The sequence below is a fragment of the Melopsittacus undulatus genome, chromosome 1 (genome assembly GCF_012275295.1).
Source record: "Melopsittacus undulatus isolate bMelUnd1 chromosome 1, bMelUnd1.mat.Z, whole genome shotgun sequence".
In the NCBI taxonomy this organism is placed as follows: domain Eukaryota; kingdom Metazoa; phylum Chordata; class Aves; order Psittaciformes; family Psittaculidae; genus Melopsittacus; species Melopsittacus undulatus.
Genome location: NC_047527.1, coordinates 66,077,169 through 66,096,914, shown reverse-complemented (window position 1 = coordinate 66,096,914; position 19,746 = coordinate 66,077,169). Strand labels below are relative to the sequence as shown.

General features: G+C 41.0%; 1 protein-coding gene across 13 annotated transcripts in view; it reads left to right on the top strand.

The window, feature by feature from the left end:
• Positions 1-19,746, top strand: part of LOC101873927 (poly(rC)-binding protein 3-like) — a 494,741-nt gene that overhangs the window by 429,660 nt on the left and 45,335 nt on the right. For all 13 annotated transcript variants that reach the window (XM_034060088.1, XM_034074629.1, XM_034059923.1 and 10 more), the window contains 3 exons: positions 3,870-4,018; positions 17,608-17,631; positions 17,731-17,763. In XM_034060088.1, the coding sequence (XP_033915979.1) occupies positions 3,941-4,018; positions 17,608-17,631; positions 17,731-17,763 (135 nt within the window). In that variant the 5' untranslated portion in view covers positions 3,870-3,940. The remainder of the gene's footprint in view (positions 1-3,869; positions 4,019-17,607; positions 17,632-17,730; positions 17,764-19,746) is intronic.

Sequence of the window (19,746 nt, the reverse complement as noted above, 5' to 3'; positions counted from 1 at the left end):
CATCATCATCCCCTGCAGTGTGCTTCTTCCAGTTCCCAGGAGGTCTCCCTCCACCTGGAGGCTTCTGATCAAGAGGACTTAGCTACAGCCTTTTCATGGTTTCCTGTGTTTCAGTTTTCTCCGTTCTTTTTTGATCACTCTTACTATCCTTCTTTTCTTTTTTTCTGGTAATAACACTTCCTTTTTCTAAGAGTTCTTGCTACATAAACCAAACTCTGAACTAGTTTTCATATCAGTGTATTACTAACTTCCTAACTCATAATAACATTATAACTCATGATAATTCTCTTTGTTCACATTCTCTACTCATGTCTTAGTCTCCTTGTTCAGCCCTTGTCTTTCTTGCCCCCATCCCTATGGCTTGATCATCTCCTTAGCTACCTCTCCTTTGGGATGATTCCATTTATTATAGAAATGACAGATTTAGTGTCACAGACTGGATGTTCTTATGTTTCCCTTACTGAAATTTTCTTTTTTAAAACCTATAGATACATTGGAACTAGATGACTGAGTTTAAATATCCTCATGTAAATTAGGCATGATTTCTGCTGAATGTCACTATAATTTCGCCTGTTTGTTTTTCTTTGGGTTTGTTTAGTTGGTTTTTTTTGACATAATAAACACTCTTCTGTCTTCATGGTATATGTATTGGTTTCACATATTTCTCTTTATCATGTGAGGTTGCCATTTTGAATTCATGCCTTTTGTATCTCACACAGCTGCCTAGCTCCTTGCAGGCACAGAGGCTATAAGCTCTCCCCTGGACATCCATTCTGCTTTTCAATACTGGGTGCAGGGCTTGAGCTTGTTGGGAGGAGGGACAAAGAGAAAATCCTTCAAAAAATGAGATGGCAGTGACATTTTTAACAGTATCTGTGGTCGAAATTCATTTTTAACCTGTTTTTAAAAAGAACGGAAAAGGCATTAGCTAAAGATACAGATATTTTTGTGTTTTGTCTGGAAAAGGTCAGGATTGGGTGGGGATTGGTTTGTTGTCTGGGTAAAAGATTTCTTCCAAAAGTCTTTTCCAAAATGAGCATACTGCTGTAGCACCACAGCAGTAAAGGCCATAGCAACTGTAAATATGTATCTAGTCTGGGATTATTTTACCTACATGGGAATAGTTTTCATTAGAAGCACAGCTGTACCTTCATCACTAAATGTTGATCCACAGTGAGTCTTAAACAAGTTGCTTCTACTTGAAACATCCATTACATGAAATCTCGCAAGCATACCCTATGCATGGTAGAGATCTCAAATAGCCAGTATGCTCCCATAAAGTCCAGAATGCTGGGATGTGTTCTACTGTTTATGCACCAGAGTGCTCCTGTTTGGCATTTTGGGTTTGTTTTGGGTTTTTTTTGTTTGGTTGATTGCCTTTTGGGTTGGTTGGTTGGTTTTTTTGCCAGAGTTGAGTAGAAGATGCTTAGGCTGTAGGAGCCAGAACATTTCCCTCAGCAAACCAGTGCGTGAGCACAATAGGACCATTCTCTTCCATAGTCTCGGAGCAACCACAGCTGCCTCCGCTACTCCTCCTTCTGCACTTGTCAGAAGGGACTATTGTGGTAACCCTCTTGGAGATTTTAATATGAGTCCTGCTCTGACCTTAAAGCAGCAGAATAGAGTCCAATACCTTTCTTTGTCATTTCCTACCAGCTGCTTTGGGACATTTTCCATTCACCCTCTTGCACACATGGTGTGTCAGAGGCATGGCCAGGCTGCTTCTCTTTTCTGCCTTCTCACCCAGCCACCTTGCCTCTCTTCTGCCTTTCTCCATCTGGATAGGTGATACATGATAGAAGTGATAAGCCTATAAATGTGGAATAATTGGGATTTATTTCAGTGGCTGTGGTCTGGGTGGTAGACCATAAGGTATGAAATACAGTGAGTCCATGCTGGGTTAGGGAAAATGGGCCCTGGCAATGGACTGCACAGGAGCTATTCTGTGGTAGCATCTAATGAATTTGCTTTTAGGAAGTGGACTTAAAGTTGTTCTCTCTTTTCAACTCTCCTCAAGCATGCTTGCCTGCAGTTATTGAAGGCATAGCAGCTCTCTGTGGTCAAAAGTAGTCTTGCAGAGACTTGAGAGAAAACTCTGCATCTTCCAGTGTATTTCTCAGCAGTAAAACCACCAGGAATGAACCACCCTCAGGTTCAGGCTGAAACTAGGAGCATCAGCTACCAGAGGAGTGACTTTTTGGGATGGTCTTCATGTAATATGCAAAGGGCAAAATGTGTTATAAGGGGAAGTGACGGCAGATTTAAGCCAGATAAAGTGAAGCACTTCTTCCCACACTAATATTAGTCTGTGAGAACAGAACTTTTAGAGACCAAATCTGTGGGTTTGAGAAGAGATTAGACAAATTCATGGAGGAGTGGTCCAACAACAGCTGGTTTGGATGGAGTCTCCCAGAAGACCCTGAACCACTTATTGCTGGCAGCTCAGCAAGTCGGTCAGGGATGACTCCGTGTATGTTTCTTGTGCTCTTTCTTTAAGCATTGTTGCTGACTTCCCTCACACATAATATGCTCAACTCCAATGGGCTTTACACATAATATGCTCAACTCCGATGGGCTTTACTTTGGTCTAGTATGTCACTGCATAATGGCTCTTAAGATGAAGCTTAATCAGTTGATGAAACAGGCTAAATGATATTACTGCTGGCATTATGAAGGGAATGATCTGGTAGGTCTCTTCAGTAGTTTGATCCCATACCTGAGAAGTCTCCACAAGGGGACAATAGCCTGTGACCCCAGTGAAACAGACACTGCTGTACTCTCTGAACCACAAAAGGCTTGTCCTCAAAATGCTTGTCCTCAGAGGTGCTCATTAGTCAATACCTAAGCTAGCCAAATTTTTGTGAAACTCCAAGATGCAAAACTAATAGGGTTCTCATTAATAAGGGATGGTTACTGAGAGGCATGATGTCTGCTTAGGGGTTTTATGCTCCATAAGAGAGCCCTGAAAAGAACAGAACCAAATAAGAAGTCTTTAAGCTTTTTCCACTGTGGATTTTTCCTGTCCTTGGTAATATTCCTCTCTGCACACACCCTCCCCCCTTTATTTTTTTGTACTGATAAATGCCCTTGCATTAATAAACTCATAATGCATCTTGTTTATCCCTTCAGAGCCATCCCTTGCAGCTTTCATTAGCATTTTAGGATATTTATGGCTTTGTAAACGACTGAAAAATCTGCAATTTGTCATTAGGAATTAAGAAAAAATATTCTTTTTACTTAGGGCTGAAGCTCAGCTTTGGCCTTTGAGGGACTGAGCTACCTCTGGGCCTGGTAGACAAAAACAAAGTCAGACAGTGCCCAGATTTACAGCAGCAAGTGGCTCTTGGTAACTCAGATGTCTTTGATAATGTGTCATCCGCTGTTGCTGGCAGGGATTGGTGTTTAGGCTCAGAATTAATTTCTCTCTAGCTGGAGAGAAAACAAAATATCTTTTCTGTAAAGCCAAATGGCAAAAGAGGCAGTAACAGGGAGGAAAATGAAAACAGCACCAGGCACATGTAAAAAATGCTTATATATATATGTATTGCATATACACACAGCAAAGGTGAACAGAGAGAAAGTGCTATGAGGAGAATATTGTATTTCACTTTGTTGTGCTCTGTACTTTCAGCTTCCACATACAGGAAGTTAAGAGAATTTTTAAAGTTTGAAAGAGGATTTTATCTTGTAATCGTGAAGGGCTAAGGAATTGGTTGGACAAGGATAATAATCAAAGGAGCCTTTTCAGCACTAAACTGTAGTCCAGAAAATCAAAGGAAAGAATGTTAATTGCTTTGTACAGCATGATGTTCTCAGTTCAGAGTAGCTTTGGCCACTCAATGGTACTTTTTCTTTCTCTTTCTTTGTAGGTTGATTAAGTGAATAGAAAAAAACCCAGAAAAACGAAGCTGCTTTCAAGTATTGAAGATACAAGGCCAGGATGAACACGAAGGACACAAAAGCGACTGAAGGAGGTCTCAATGTCACGCTTACCATTCGACTTCTCATGCATGGCAAGGTGAAGCATTTATTGTTGCCACAGCAGTTGCCTGTGTATTGAACGAGTGTGTGTAGTTACCATCAGAGCTCTACAGTGACATTGACAGAGTGCATTGCTTGTCCTTCTCTGACTTGAGTCAAAAACACCATTGCCATGACCAAATAATCACCCCCAGCCTTTCAAGGCATCATACTTCAGTTTGCACTGCAGCCAGAACTCATTGGGACAAACCCTGCCTGTAGCAAACCAATTTTGAGCAGATCTGGCAGCAAAAAAAAGTACTCTTATCAGTAGCCAAATCAGGCAGACACTTGAGTAAGGCTGACCTGCATACAGCTTCCCTTTCTCATCATTTGCTGGATTCTGCAAGGAGGAGGGTTAAGGTACTAGGACATGGACTTGTATGAAATAATTGCCACAGAATTATTCTTTCTGTTGGATGCAAATGAGGTAGTTCTTTGTTATTGCAGTGTAGCATCTTACTAGAGTGAAGGCCCTGACATATACCAAGCATTCATCTAGGTCCCCTGTGGGTTTATTTTGGAAGGTTGACTGTCATTTTGTTTCTGTCCAGTGCAGCATTTAAACATGCAGGTAAGTGTGAAATCTGTGCCAAAGAGAGTGCCAATTCAGTACTGTCAGACTTAGCCATCTGATAGCTGTTTATTTCACATTACCAGAGCACAAAATGGGCTTTTAATTAAATAAAACACATTTCATAGGTTTGTTTGTGTTATTTGCATCAGACGGCACCAGGCATTTTTAGGCTTAATGAATGAGTTATATAAAGGAGATGATTTGGGCTCTTTCTTAACAAGGAACAGTATATATATATAATTCTGGAGATCAAATTTGCATCTATAAATCTAAAACTATTTTTACTCATAAAATTTAATTTAATAACTAAAATATACATTTACATTTTTAAACAGTTAATACTTTCAATCTGCAGCAGGATCACACATGCAGTATACTATAGCACAAACAAGAGACTAAGGTCCTATTATAGTCTCCCTCTGTATTTCACTTATGGAGCTGCTAGGAAGTATGAGAGGGTACAGTTTAAGTCTGCAAGTTAAAAAACTCAGAAATAAGGTTATGTCAGATCAAATTATGCATTTTCTCAGAAATCATCCAACCATTTTGTTTGATTTTTTTTTTTCCCCCCTGAAATATTCCGCTTCAGGCAGGCATCTGGTGTGTGGAATCTGCATCCTTAAATAGGGATCTGTCAAGCAAACTTAATAACGGTCTCTCTTATCAAACTCACCTAACATCTGTATGCATGTCTGCACTCAGAATTATGTCTATGGGGTTGATTCTGCTGTGTTCTGGTCCCAATCCAGAATAGCATTTAGAATCATAGAATCACAGAATAGTTAGTGTTGGAAACGACCTTAAGATCATCTAGTTCCAACCCCTCTGCCACGGGCAGGGACACCTCACACCAAACCATATCACCCAGGGCCCTGTCCAGCCTGGCCTTGAACACTGCCAGGGATGGAGCATTGACAGTTTCCCTGGACAACCCATTCCAGTACCTCACCACCCTAACAGGAAAGAATTTCTTCCTTAAATCCAATCTAAACCTCTGCTGTTTAAGTTTCAACCCATTACCCCTTGTCCTATCACTACAGTCCCTAATGAATAGTTCCTCCCCAGCATCCCTGTAGGCCCCCTTCAAATACTGAAAGGCTGCTATGAGGTCTCCACGCAGCCTTCTCTTCTCCAGGCTGAACAGCCCCAACTTTCTCAGCCTGTCTCAGCCTCTTCTTGAACACATCCTTATCCTAGTGGGTACAAGTAGCTGTGCTGGTTGCAATCAAATTCACGTGTGCTTAAGTGTGCTTTTTTTAACCACTGTCAGACACTGTCAGCTCTGCTTCTTTCAGAACCATGCCTTTAAAGCAAAAAGTCAAGTATCTGTCATTTTCAGGACATTTTAGTTAAACTGTGGGCTAGGATTGGGGATTCTTTTTAACAAATTTTTGTTTTTAAATCAGAAATGAAATTAAAAAGAGTTAATTTTCTGTGTTATAAATCAGTGATAGTGTGTGCAACCACTTTTAACAATAATGGATATTTTGTGTCCAATCTTCAATGTGTATGTAGCCCCAGGGGTCTAAATTAAACCCATAAAAGCTATGAAGTTCACATTTTAAGAGAGAGTGTACTATGCATCCTCAGATAACAAGGCACTATGGGTATACTGTTAACTCTGCTGTGCTCTAACCATGTATCCTGTTGTGTCTAAGTATTTCAAAGAGTGCATTAAATCAATTTATTTTGGTGATAAAAGTCAGACCCTTAGTTTCTTTTATGTAATTTCTCTGATTTAGAAATTATAATATAGAGGAATGAAGGATATCTGAATCAATATGAACTCAGTGCGAGAAGGTCACTGTGAAAGCTCTGTGAGCCAGTGAAAAGGAAACATTTCTAGGCTCTTCCTTCAGATTTGTTGTGGTAATGACATCAGTGGAAATTGCTGAGCTCTAATTAGTATTTCTAGATGAAACAATTAACTGAAGCATAACTGGTCATAACCTGAAAGAGAAGATGGGAATTAAAAGGTTGTATTTAAAAAGAACAGTAACAAAGTGGACTCAGTTAATATTAAAGTAAGGTCATTTTAAAGTTATGAATTTATTAGAGTGTTTCATGGAAAAATGAGGGTCTGTCCCCACCAACCTGAACTCTGTCTCTAAACCTTTATTGCCAGTATACCTTTGTGTAGCGAAGGTCTATGTACTTTGTGATATTTGCATTCATTTGACTGAAAGTCCATAACTTGTGCTACTATGTTTAGTTATCTTGGCTGTAAATCCTGTGGATTTAACAAAATTTTCAGCGTGTACTTTCTGTGTGATTTGTATAGGGGCTTTAAGTCAAGGATGGGCATCTTAATTAAGCAATTAAGCTAAATTCTATATCTGCAAACAGAAAAATCAGGCTTTATATGAATGGACAGACCTTTGCAAGAGGGTAGGGAATAAAAAGTATCTTTAATAATAACAAAGAAAACAAGAAAAATCAAAGACAACTTCAGTGTCTGGTGAAAGGTAAACAGATGGGAACAGTCCTGAGCTCCAGTACAACCCAGGTCATATTCCTCCTTGCAGGAAGGGCACCTCTCATCAGTGCCTTTGCTCTGTCTTGCTTTGAGGAGAGAAGTGGCTGTAGGTCCAGCTGAGCTCCAGCAGGGCTTTATGCAGCCTCCTGCCAAAGAGGCTGGGATGGCCACTTGGAGGACCCGCTCCACCGCTCTTCCACAGTGTGGCAAGATTTGGGAACAGCTTGCTGGCAAGGAAGCAGGGCACAGCCTTGATTTTCTCAGACAGAAACTGTAATGGTAAGGAAGCACAGGGTTATATATGGCAGGGTATGAAAGGTTAACATCAGGGTGTTTCCAGGGCCTGGTCCTGAGCCAGGACTTGAGAGAGAGTGTGATGGTGTAAGATAAATGGCCTAATTTTTGTCTTACACCATGTTACATCAGTTAAAAAGTTATGATCATGTGACAGCCCTGAAGAGAAACTAGAAGCAACACAAAACACTTGCTCATACATTCTTGTGAATGGGAGGGCATGTGCTAAGGCGTATACAAGGGCAGTGCTCAGATGTTCTTCATATCCACAAAGAAGCAACTGGATGTTTTAGAAGCAAAATTAGGAAAACCAGGCTTGTTCAGCCTGGAAAAGTGAAGGCTTAGGGAAGATGTTATGTCAGGCTTCTAATACTTGGTGGGGGACCTACAAGAAAGCTGGAGGGGGACTCTTCGCAAGGGCATGTAGTGACAGGACAAGGGGGAATGACTTTAAGCTGAAGAAGGAGAGATATATGTTAGACATGAGGAAGAAATTCTTCACTATGAGGGTGATGAGGCACTGGCACAGGTTGCCCAGAGAAGTTGTGGACACCCCATCCCTGGCAGTGCTCAAGGCCAGGTTGGACAGGGCTTTGAGCAACCTGGTCTGGTGGAATGTGTCCCTGCCCGTGGCTGGGGGGTTGGAACTGGATGAGCTTTAAGGTCCCTTCCAACCCAGACCATTCCATGATCTATGGTACATGGCTGTATGAAGAGGGGAGGAGGCTGCCCAGGAATGCCACACCATCCATTACTAAAGGTTTTTAAGGACAAGTTAAAAAAAATGCATACATCCTGTAAAGCTGCCATAGTACTAATTTTGACTGAGTTATCTGAATGCTGCTCTGAAGAGGGCATAAATGGAAGAGCATTTTGGAGCGTGTCTAGGATACACAGAGCGTATTAAATGATGCAGGGATGCATTTTCATCTCTCATTAATGACAAGGGTGCACCACATTAAGGAATAAGGCGTTTTTGTGCATTTCAGTAGCGAAAAAAAGGGAATATGGATTGGGCCTGTTTACATTGCCCTGCTTCTGTGTTTTCCATGTAATTCCTGCTGTGTCTTGAAGTAAAATAAATAAAATTGCTCTGTAGGGCAGAGACACGAATGGGTGCAGATACTTTATTACTTTTATCTACCTAAAAAAGTATATTTTGTAGGCAGGACTACAATACTGGAGGGATTGCAAAAGTTCTGCTTCCAGCAAAGGCAGAAGTAGCGGCATTTAGCTGTACCAGAACACCATTTTTGAAGGACTGAAGAAACACAAATTGAGTGCGTGTGCATTTGTGGGCAAACAGTCCCCAGCTATCAAAGCCCTTGGTAAGGAAAGGCAGAGCTCAGGCTCCAACAGAAATGTGCCTTGCACTTTTTAATTCCTTTTTTGATTTCTGTCAAAATCAAACTTCTTTTGGCTGTCCACAAGTCACGGGGTCTTTGGTGGAGCTTGATGCTTTATCATTCTTTGCTCACCTTTTGCTGAGTTTCTTGTTCCCATAGCCTGTGGCTGTTGTTTTGGGGTGTTTTTTTCTTGATTACTGCCACAGATAATGAGGTTGGAAGATTGTGGAAAATTGTAGCTTTGTCCACAGGTATCTCCCAATGTGCATCTGCAGTGCTCTTGTTCTAGTTTTGGTCAGTTCATGCCCAGAAGGAAAACAGTCTTGAAAAAGCACCTATTTTGACTTATAATGATTACATGATTTTGGATTGGTTTGGATTTATATACAGCCAATGTTAACAGGCTGATGAAGACCCTAGAGACTCACTGTTACAGGTTCATTTTAGTAAAGAGGCTGTGCCATTAGAAGGATGTTACATTTCAGGAAAGCAGCTTTAATAGAGATTTTAAAGTCGGGTCCATGAAGTGAATAGGAGAAAATGTTCAAAACTGCCAGCATGGAAGGAGCAGCAGGGTCACAAATCCAGTTTGGTCTCCATCTTGTAGTGGTAGCAAAGGAGTCTCTGCCTCCTCCCTCCAGTACAAACCTGGAGAAGGAAAAACACATTGTTTCCAGAGGCACCACATGAAGGTGTGCATCAGTGGAACCATGTTGAGTGCAGTGAAATCTGCAAGAAACCAAACTAGAATATATGAATATACTGAGTCCGAGAAATCTTTTAGAGAAAGGGGAAGGAGTTCAGAAATACAAAACAAAATGGATTAATAAATTCAGATGGTTAGGAAGAACAAGGAAATAGTTTCTGGTGAGATGAAGGAGGGAAGGGAAAACTGGCAGGGAAGTAGGACTCTTGCCAAATACTGAGAGGTGTAAATTGGAGAGTTGAGGCAATTAACACTAGAAGGTAATTTAGAAGACACATGTTCGGTGAGAGAAGGAAATCTGGAAAACATAAAACGCATCAGATGTGTCAGTGTCTAGAGACTGGCACATTTGGGATATGCTGAGTTGGAGAAGAAAGCTGTAGCAGCAGAAGCATATGCAGTTTTGGATGTGTAGCATTGGTGCATCATGAGGCAGAGATGGCAATTACCTTACTGTTCTTCTGGCAGAATTAGACCTGTGGTTCCGTGCTGAGCAGCAGGTGCCACGTTGTGTGAGTGATGTTGGGAACTGAGCAGAGAGGGGACTCACAGAAAAATAACAAAGTTTTAGGAGGCTGAGGAGGCTCTGTCTGGCTTCCTCAGACATTCTCATAAAATACCTGGAGAGAATAAGTACGAGTGTAATGAAGCGGTGTTATTTTGAATGATGCAAGTGCTTCCGGCAGGGAATAATGGGATAAAGTATGCTTTTGAAAATAAATCCTAATAAGGGAATCTCAAGAGAAATTCCTGGTATTGAGATTTTTGTGAGGTTCTGGAAGTCCCCTAAGCAGATTTTAAACATGTCTGGGGAAAAGCAGTATGTAGACTATACATATGTATATTGCACTGAATTCATATGTAGTATGTATAATCTGCATTGAAGGAGGGAAGATAGGATGCCTGAGCGGAGATTTTCCTTCCATGGTAGCATTTGCTCAATTATATGTTTCTCATAATTACAGCAGTAGTGAACTGGAAAAAAATGCAGTCAAATTTTCAGCTTTGGACAAAACCATATGAGGTGCTTTGATTTTTAGGTGCTACAATTCCAGTACTTACAGCTTCATTTTAGGTGCCCTCAGGAACTCTATTTCCCGATGGCTTCAGCAGGATCAGTGGATGCTTGTGGTGCTAAAGGACTGATTACAGCAGGCTTACATGCAGCTTCAGTGGTGACTTTTGGGCATGTTTGTGATTATTTTATGATGCTACACATAGAATTTTTACAAGAAACAAAAATAAAATGTAGACTCATTAAGGAGAATGCTCACACTTAAGCTGAAATAAAGATAATAAAATCATGGAGGAATTTGCCATTTTCATTAGTATAGATAGTTTTATCATCAAGGATTTCTTTTTGTGACCACCTTTTTATGCCTGCTTAATTGCCCCCTGAAAGACTCTAAAACAAGCGCAGAAATTATTTTTCCCCATCTTAAAGGTAATGCCCTTCTCCTTCCCCATTTTTCTCTTTTATTTTTTACTCATTAAAATATAGAATACCACAAAGTAGCTTTAAGAATCACCTTGTCAGTAATTTAATCCAAGCTGTAAAATGCCAAACAAGCCAATGTTTGCTCTGTTCTTTCTTGTTTCCATGAGTGCTGGTCAGGGTATTATAAGGATTGACTGTCCTGCCTATTGCTATTATAGTCCTTGTTTTGTTTGTTTTCATTACTGTGGTACCTAAGAGCTCTGGTTAAGAAACAAAAGACTGTGTGCAAATACACAACACAAGGTATACTCTGGGTGTTTGTAGTAACAGCTGAGGGTTTCTCAGTAGCCTAAAAAATCAGTGGAAGGACAGAGGTCTTTTCTGCCAGCCCTGGGGCCCTGTATGTGCCCAAAACCAATTTCCATAGCCAAATTTTCCTATTTCTGTCAAAGAGAATCTCCTCCTATGTCCACAGCTGTAATAAACTGAGATAGCAGAAAGCACACACCCTACTCAATGCTGCTGCTTCAACATCACAGGCAGAGGGACAAGCAAAGAGACAGAACCATTTCTGGAGTTGCTTTTTAGGGAAAGGCTGGGAGGTTTGGTGTGAAATTGAATGTAATTTGGTTACCCATGTGCTATCAATAAGTAAATGAGAAATGCCCCTTGGCACAGCTGCCCCAACAATATTAGATGGACCTGTGAAGGTTCATAACAGTGGCATCTCTGTCAGAAAGACTAATTTAAAGGTTTCCTCATACACAACCACATTTGTTAGCATGAGATCTGAATCAGTAAGGGCTTGGACTGCAGAGCCTTGCTGAATTAGGGCTGTTAGCATCAGACAGCGGCTACTGAACCACCACCTAGGAACATGAAATCTCCTGTCTCAGTGAGGCTAATCCGAGAACACAAACCAGACTCTCAATTTATCCAAGGCAGCCATTCTCTGAGGTAGAAATACCATGTGTCCCAAAACTGACTTTTCTCCTAGTCTTTGAAAAACGCTGATGCCCCGCATACATCCTGCCCTGGAAAGCTGCATTTCATTTCAATGTTTTTCTAGCAGTCATACTGGTTCTAGCTTATCCTTGCTCATAGAAAGCAGGTAAGCATGTTCAGTCAAAGCATTGCCTGAATGAATTGCAGGCTTTAGGATGTGGCCTGTGCTTTATCAGATGCTTTGGGGTTAAATTATATACTCTCACATTATTTCTTAAACATGCTTTCCTTCTGGAAGTGGCTTTATCTCAGGGGTCCTTTGAGATTAGTGTTCCGTTCACACCATAACACTGATAAATAGAAGCCATATGCCCCATGGTAATAGAGCAAGGCCTGTGCTATTCTGTGTTCCTGGAATGCCTGCCTGTTTTGTTTTGATTTCCTGGAACACAGTAACTATGAAACTAGCTTCACACTTAGAAAAATGATGGGATTTCACACAATATATTTACAGATCAAAGGTTAATCCTTAAACCAAGGTTTGTTACTACTTGTTAAGCCTCTTGCTTTCTGAACATGACTAAATTCCTCTTGTTATCCAAAAGGCACGCCAGATAACTGATTAGGAAATAGCTTTCTAATATCAGCCTGTTTTATGTATTTGTTTAGTCATTCACACCTTGAAGATACTAGTGAAAACCTTGGCTCACAGACTTCTCTACTGCCACATTTTCTTCTGCTGGTGCTGCCTTGCCCTCACCACAGATAATGCAAAACCCACATAAAATAGCTTTCTGCTCTTTGATGGGCCCACCACTCTTAAGTGCTCTTTAAGAGCAAAACTCATCCCATTCATGTGACTAAGATGTGCAAGTAATATTATATGCTGCATTTCAGCATGAAAGAAAGCATCTCCAGCTTTTACCATTGCATCTCCTCAAGTTATCTGTGATGAATCGGGTGGTTGGCTAGCAATACGCTTTACTGATACTGAACAGCTTTCCAGTGTTTGTTGGTGAGATTCACTCTTGTTGTTTTATCTGTTTATTAGAGATAGCGTACTAAAGAAAATCGTAGTCATAAATCAACTCAACCCTCCCCAGGCTTGAGAATTACTTTCAGGTTACGTGAAATCAGTATGTACAATTCTAATTTCCCTGGGGTTTTCCAAAGTGAAGCTGTTGGAGCCCAACTGTGAGATTATCATGCTTGAGATACTGTCACCTGGAGATATGCCCTTCAGAAGGCATTACCTGGGCCTGAAACTCGGGCCCTTGTGGTGAATACCAAGATATGCACCCCAAATTGCTGTCATTTCTTAAAGGAAAGCTGGTATCTATCTATCTAGTGGCTTTATGTATATCTCGACTTCACATACAAATAAGTAAATGTGTGTGTGTTTATGCTTATGTATCAGTGGATGGTAGGCATTAACACACTTGCAGCTTTTCAGAGGCATCCTATTCATCCAGCATGGTTGCTGTGGCATATCTGCTTCTGACAGACGGATATTCATATGTTGATGCCAAAGAGCTTGAGTAGTACCCCTAGCCCCAGCATCAGTCTGCTGGGTTGCTTTGGATCTGTCTTTCTCCTTTGTAGCTTTATTTCCCTAGTTTGTAACTTCCTTTCTTTTTTTTTTTTTTTTGTGCACTGCTTTTCATTCAGCTGTTAGTGTGATTATATGAAACCCACTACTTGTTACCATATAACTTATTTTCCCAGTGTGTTTATGCGTAGATGGTTAGTCAATAAATCAATCTGAAATTGATCAGAAGTACTTACTTTTAGCCTGTAGTCCTGAGCACTGGAAAACAGCAAATAATTCTGAGAGTTATTAGCATACTCTAGCAGGTGTTTGCTAGGAGAGCTAAATCAAACTCCTGTCTGACTTGCACTGAGGCTGAATTTGACATCAACTGTAGGACTCCTCTCAGCAAACTTCAGGTACGTTAGTGTCAGTCTAGTCGTCTCCTGCTGCAGGTGGAGAAAGATGAAGCCCTCAGGAGGACACTTCTTCCCTCCTCTTTTTGGAACAAAATGTCCTCCATTATCTCTCTCCCTGGGTTGCAGAGGAGTGTTTGTGTCTGGCTGATGCGAGACTCCTGACTTGCAATGAACTGACACAGGTGACGGGCATCTCATCCCTTCAGTGTTACTCAGATAACTACAGCATAGTTTGGTGTCTGACAAGTGTAGAAATGTTTTCTGAAGATGTTTACTTAAACTTGGCTAGAAATACTGATAAAACTTGAGTATTGTAAAATGACGTTAGGTATTTCATTAAGCACTAAACAAGAATCTATATGAAACAAATATTGGACCGTATAAAGAAACATTAAACGTTTGCATTGGTAGTTTGGGGAATGAGATGTAAAGAGTCTTCCAAAGTAGGTTTTTCATCACAATTGAAGACATCATCTATAGACACCAGTACTTACGGGAGCTTTCTTAAATGTTTCTTAAGTTCTTTCTTAGAAACACCTAAAGCCCCCAAAGATTCTGAAGTGACCGATTTAGAATCATTCTAGATTTATTTATTTATTTATTTATTTATTTATTTGTGGTAATCTGTATGGATCAAAAAATCTGGAAAAATTAGGAATATCTATGTGAATGCAATATTTTTTTCCTCCTAACCCTGGCTCAGTGCTCTACTCTGCTTGTTTAAATACTCCCAATTTCCTTGTTTGCAATGGACCAACTTTTTTACTTGGGCTACAAATGGCATATTGCTTTTTGGTTTCAAAAGCAGAAGTATCTTTTCCTATTTCCAAGGAAGATATCTTTGTACTTAATAGCCATGACTCATCCATGACTCATCCATACATTTCTGAGAGAACAGCATCTGTCTTTAAGACCCAGTATGATCAAATGGACTGGGACAGATTTCATCCTAAGTGTCTACTGGCAGAGCTTTGCAGATTCAAGATGAGGCCTACAGTTTCTAATGAAACTTCTCGTATACAAAAACTGAAATTATACCAAGGACGGAAATACGATTGCTTGTCCATAGCAATTGAAACACAATATGCTCACCCATAGCAAAAGGTCCTTCTACCTGCTAAGAATCTGTTTTACAAAAGATACTATTTCTGGAAGCTGGGATTGAGAAGAATGGAAAAAGTTTTCAAGGCAAAACCACTGAATGTGCAGAGTGGGCAGATAGAAACTGCTAGACATGAGGGGTTCCCAGGACGACTTATAACTGAGAATTTAGCTCCCTGTATTGTTCAACCCCATTCAACAGTTACAGTGGTAATATAAAAGTTGGTAAGATCTTAAAAATATTGTGGAATGGGTGTTCCAAATTTGTCACAGCTAACAAAAATGCTGCACTTCATTAGAGAGCCTGCTGGTACAGCAGTCTTAGCCATGGGAAAAGACATGACCTAAACCCACATATTAAGAGACACAGGGTGATTTGGTCACAAGACACAAAACTGTAGCTAGCTCACTTCATTCATTCGTTTGCTCACAGAGCTGCTTCTTCACATTGTATGCACAGATGCCTCATTGTCCCAGCCAGACATGGAGAACTTTAGCAAGAACAGTCACAGAGCTATGTGACATGCAAAGATCTACTGTATATCAGCCAGCAGAAATAGAAGTTTGCAAGTCAGATACCTTTGTCTGGACAGTATCTGTTCTTCGGTCAGTATGTACAAGAGAGCGGAATCTTATCTTGGAAAAGAAGTAGGAAGGGAAATAAGAAAGGGAAATTCAAGACAGAAAAAGTAAGGTTTGAAAATAAGCCTGAGAAAGGGCCTCCATGGGTTGAGGAACTTTGTGGCTAGTTAGGCATTGACTTCAGTGGATATAAGGCCATGCTTGAAGAGTCACAGACCCTTGGAGGTTGGAAGGAGCTCCCAAAGGTCTTCAGTCTGACCTCCTGAATCAAGAAGGTCCCATTTGAACAGATTGGTCAGGACCTTTTTCAGGCTGGGTTTGGACACTGTTAAGGATGGACACTCCAGGATGGAGCTTTTCTGGGTGCCTGTTCAGTGTTTAGCCATCCCCATAGTAAAAAATTCTTCCTTATGTCAAGTAGGAATTTGATGTTGCAACGTGCTTTCCTTAATTTCCTTTTCCTGTGAGCTGCAATAAGATGCCCTCCCAAGTCCTCTCTTCCTAAGAACAAATGCATTAAGTTCTCGCAGCCTCTTCTCACGTGTCCTGTGCTCCAGTTCCCTGACCATCTTGGTGGCCCTGCTCTGAATTAACATCAATGTGTCCTTGTCTGTCTTCTACTGGGAGCCCGAAATAGGACAAAATCCTCCAGGCATGGCCTCACAAACACAAGGAGAAGGCAAGAATCATTTGCCCCAGCCTGCTAGCTACACTCTTGCTAATAGAGCTCAGCATTTGTTTGATCGGGGATGCACTGCTGATGAGCTCATGTGCTTGTGTTGGAGTTGTGCACTGGGGCCCTCAGGACTTTTTCTACAAAGCCAGTTTGTAACAAGTTTTTGCCCAGCTTGATGGGACTTCTCATTTTACTTTGTTCTACTCCCTGAGGTTCCTCTCAGCCAATTTCTCCAGCCTGTCTAGGTGACTCCAAATAGCAGCCGTGTCCAGCAGTACATTGGTTGTTTTCCCCGTCTGGTGTTACGTGCAGACTTGCAGAGAGTGCAAAGGAACCATATGCCAAAGTTCTTAATTGAGATAGGTGGTCTGCTCACTGAAAAGTATTTATGTCTTGTGGACAGGATGTGTGAAGTTGCAAGCACAGGCAGCTTTGTATTATAAGCTTATAAATAACTAGTGAGAAATAGCTCTCTCGAGGTCACTGCAGGTAGTTCTTTACTGAAGAGTGAAGTTAGTACCACTTTATTTTGAGTCCATCATTGGACAGAGCAGTGGAGGTCAATTTCTTAAATCCTGCTCTTTGGGCTGTGTTTCAGGATGGGCCAGACTTAGGGGAAGGCGAGGACACACGGCTGTATATCATGTCTGAGGCAGAGCCATGTGAGATAGTCTTTAGCCACTGAGGAAGATTTCACAGTCTGGGTATAGGAAAAGAACTTGTTTTCCTTTAGCTGGTCTCCTCTCCATCAGAGGATTTCCAGTCTGATTGTCACACCTGTGTGATCTGGGTAACATGCCCAGACTATTCATTTTAGAGTTATTAGCTTCAGTTTTGCTACCTGTTGGTTTTATTCATTGAGCTTTTAACCCTTGGGATGTTGCCAGAACTGCCAAAGTGTTCCTCAATTGTATGTTCACAGTCACATTTCTCAGTCTGTCCCTTCATGGAAGATTGTGAAAGCCCAGCAGCAATTCCCAAATCCCTAAAAAGTGATTAGCAGTTACTGTTCTGTAAGTGCTTAACAGGGAGATTAAGACAGGCCACCAGGTGTTTACATAATAATATTCAGTAGCATGGAAAGACAGCTCTGGCTATTACATGGTGTAAAGAGGGTAAATGCTTGCTCTCAGTGAGATCTGCTGTTATTTTGATGCTTGTATTATCTCATTTTCTCTAATAGGTTGTGCAGTTCTGTTATTTTTGAACTTTTCATTCCTGATAGGGGTTTATCTGTGTTTATAGTTGCAGGATTGATCTGTATCTGCAAGATCAGCTTCTGTTAAAGGTATTCTTGTACAATCAGTAGGCTGCAAAACTGCATTTTTAGTCTGCCCCTTTGTATCTAATATAGCGTATTTGTGTACAGCAACAATGGAAGGGGCTATGCTTCACATTGCAGGTTTGAAATAAGTGATAGTGAAATAGCTTGGAAGCAGGGCAAATGCTCTTCTGTAGTGAATTGTGTCATTCACTGTGTCTTCTTTTTTCTGTTTCAGGAGGTTGGAAGCATTATTGGAAAGGTCAGGAAATTACTTTTTCTCTTTATTTTTCGTGTTAGATTTTTGTATATCAGTTTACTTCTTCAGTCCAGGCTAACTTCTTTTCTGTTTCTTTAACAGAAAGGCGAGACAGTTAAGAAGATGAGGGAGGAGGTAAGACAAGCCTCGATGATGTCTTTACTTGCATATCCTTCCAGCTCACAGCGAAATTCAGCGTGTGCAGACCTACACTGCCATCAAGTGGGCACTTAATTTAACATCACCATTCTTTGCGAGTGGTGGTGTATGAATGTGCTGGCCTCAGTTAAACGTTGTTGTTAATGTAACTGTCTTATCACCACAGCAGTCTGAAGTCTTTCATTCCCGTAGCAATACGCCTGCTGCTGTCTTTTCACAGGAACAGCTTAGCTAGCATGATTCCGTACATTAAAACCACTGTATCTTTCTTTAGCATACCAACATCGGTCTGTACGTGGCTTGACCTCCTGGTAGACTTTCCAAAATCTGAAACCAAGCTTTAGATTGATGCATGTAAAGTTTGAGGGTAGGCACAGGCTTCAGCAGGGCTGGAGCCAGACATGTGTAACCTGAAGTATCCCTCTGCCATGTCTTGACAAAGCCTTAACTTCCTGTGAGTAGGATGTGAGCAGGGTAGACCTACACACCCACCACTCGCATCCTTTGGAAAGGTCATAAACACAAAACAGCTAACTAAAACAGGGCACTGCATAAACCTCAGTCTCCCACTGTCCACAGGCATCCTTCCCTGCTGCAGAGCAAGCTGCATTGTCTTCAGAGGATTGTGCCCAGGTGGAGGTTACAGACCTGCACTTGTCCTGCAAGGCAGCACATCTTACTTGGAAATCCATGTAATTTTCCTTCTTTGAAACAAGTGCTAAAAGCACAGCTCAGAAGACAAATCCTACTGTTCAAAACTTTAGGAGTGCAGAGTGCATAGAGGATGCCTCAAGAAAAGTCAATTTGGTTCTGGTAAACCTGCAGTATATTACTATGTCAGCGGCTTTGTTGTTTCATACGCTGATAAAAGGTCTGTGGCAGGGAAATCTCAAAGTGTTTGTAGTAAAGAAAATTGCTGAGATCCATCTTTAATATACACAATAGGGAGTTTGTTGTCAGGCTGACTGAGTCCAGAGCCCCTATTTTGATGATAAGAGTTTTCACGCATGTTTTTACAGATAAGTACATTTGCTAAGGCTTAAGAAAAAGTGGAAGTAAAAAGAAAACCAATATCCTAGGTAATCCTGCCAGTTGATTAAACACATTTTAGTTTTATGATTACTTATGATCATGGGCATACATCTTTGGATATAATTTGCATCCACAAAAGGGAAGCCATCGTTGGAGGGTGCTCCTGACTTCCAAGTTAAACATCTTAGAGAAGAGTTATGATTCCTGGTTAGTTTTTCAATATATTTATCGAGTGTTCTTCCACTCCTGAAAAAAAAAACTACAGGTGGTCACAAGAGGCTTTATTTGAGTGGTGGGGTTTTATTTTAAATAAAGGAATTATATGCATCTTTATATCAGCACAGGACAAAGAGGCTATGTTTCCACATGATGGTAACTTGGTCCTCCTTTAAGTGAATACAATATCTTGCTGTTGAGCAGCAGTATGGACGTGAATAAGGGCTCAGACACACAGCACATCAGCTGATTCATGGTAATCCTGAAGACAAAGGGCCAAATTAACCCAAACCATCTCACACTGGCTACAGGCCCACATCCTCAGGGAGGTCTGTGCTTGTGGATGAGTGGAGGCTCCAGTGACTGCTTAGGCTGCATTTAACACATTTCCATGCCTGAAACCTTAGGGAAAGTGTAGGGTGGGTCTTACCTGAACTGGATTTGATCAGTATCTACACCAAGATACTCTTAAATGTATTTACATCTGGTTTAGGAGTTTTCTGTGCACTCCCACAGTGGCATAAAGGGGACTAAGTATGCGAAGAGCCATTCTGCCCTGTCTCCAAGCTTTAAAGTTCTCTGACTCCTTCCAGTAGGCTCCTTACCTAAAGGCAACAACACTGTTACTGTTGCCTGTCCTGCTAGTACTCCTTTAAAGGGTTGTTCAGTGCACAGTAATTGACTGCCTTTGCAGGAGACACATCTGTAAGG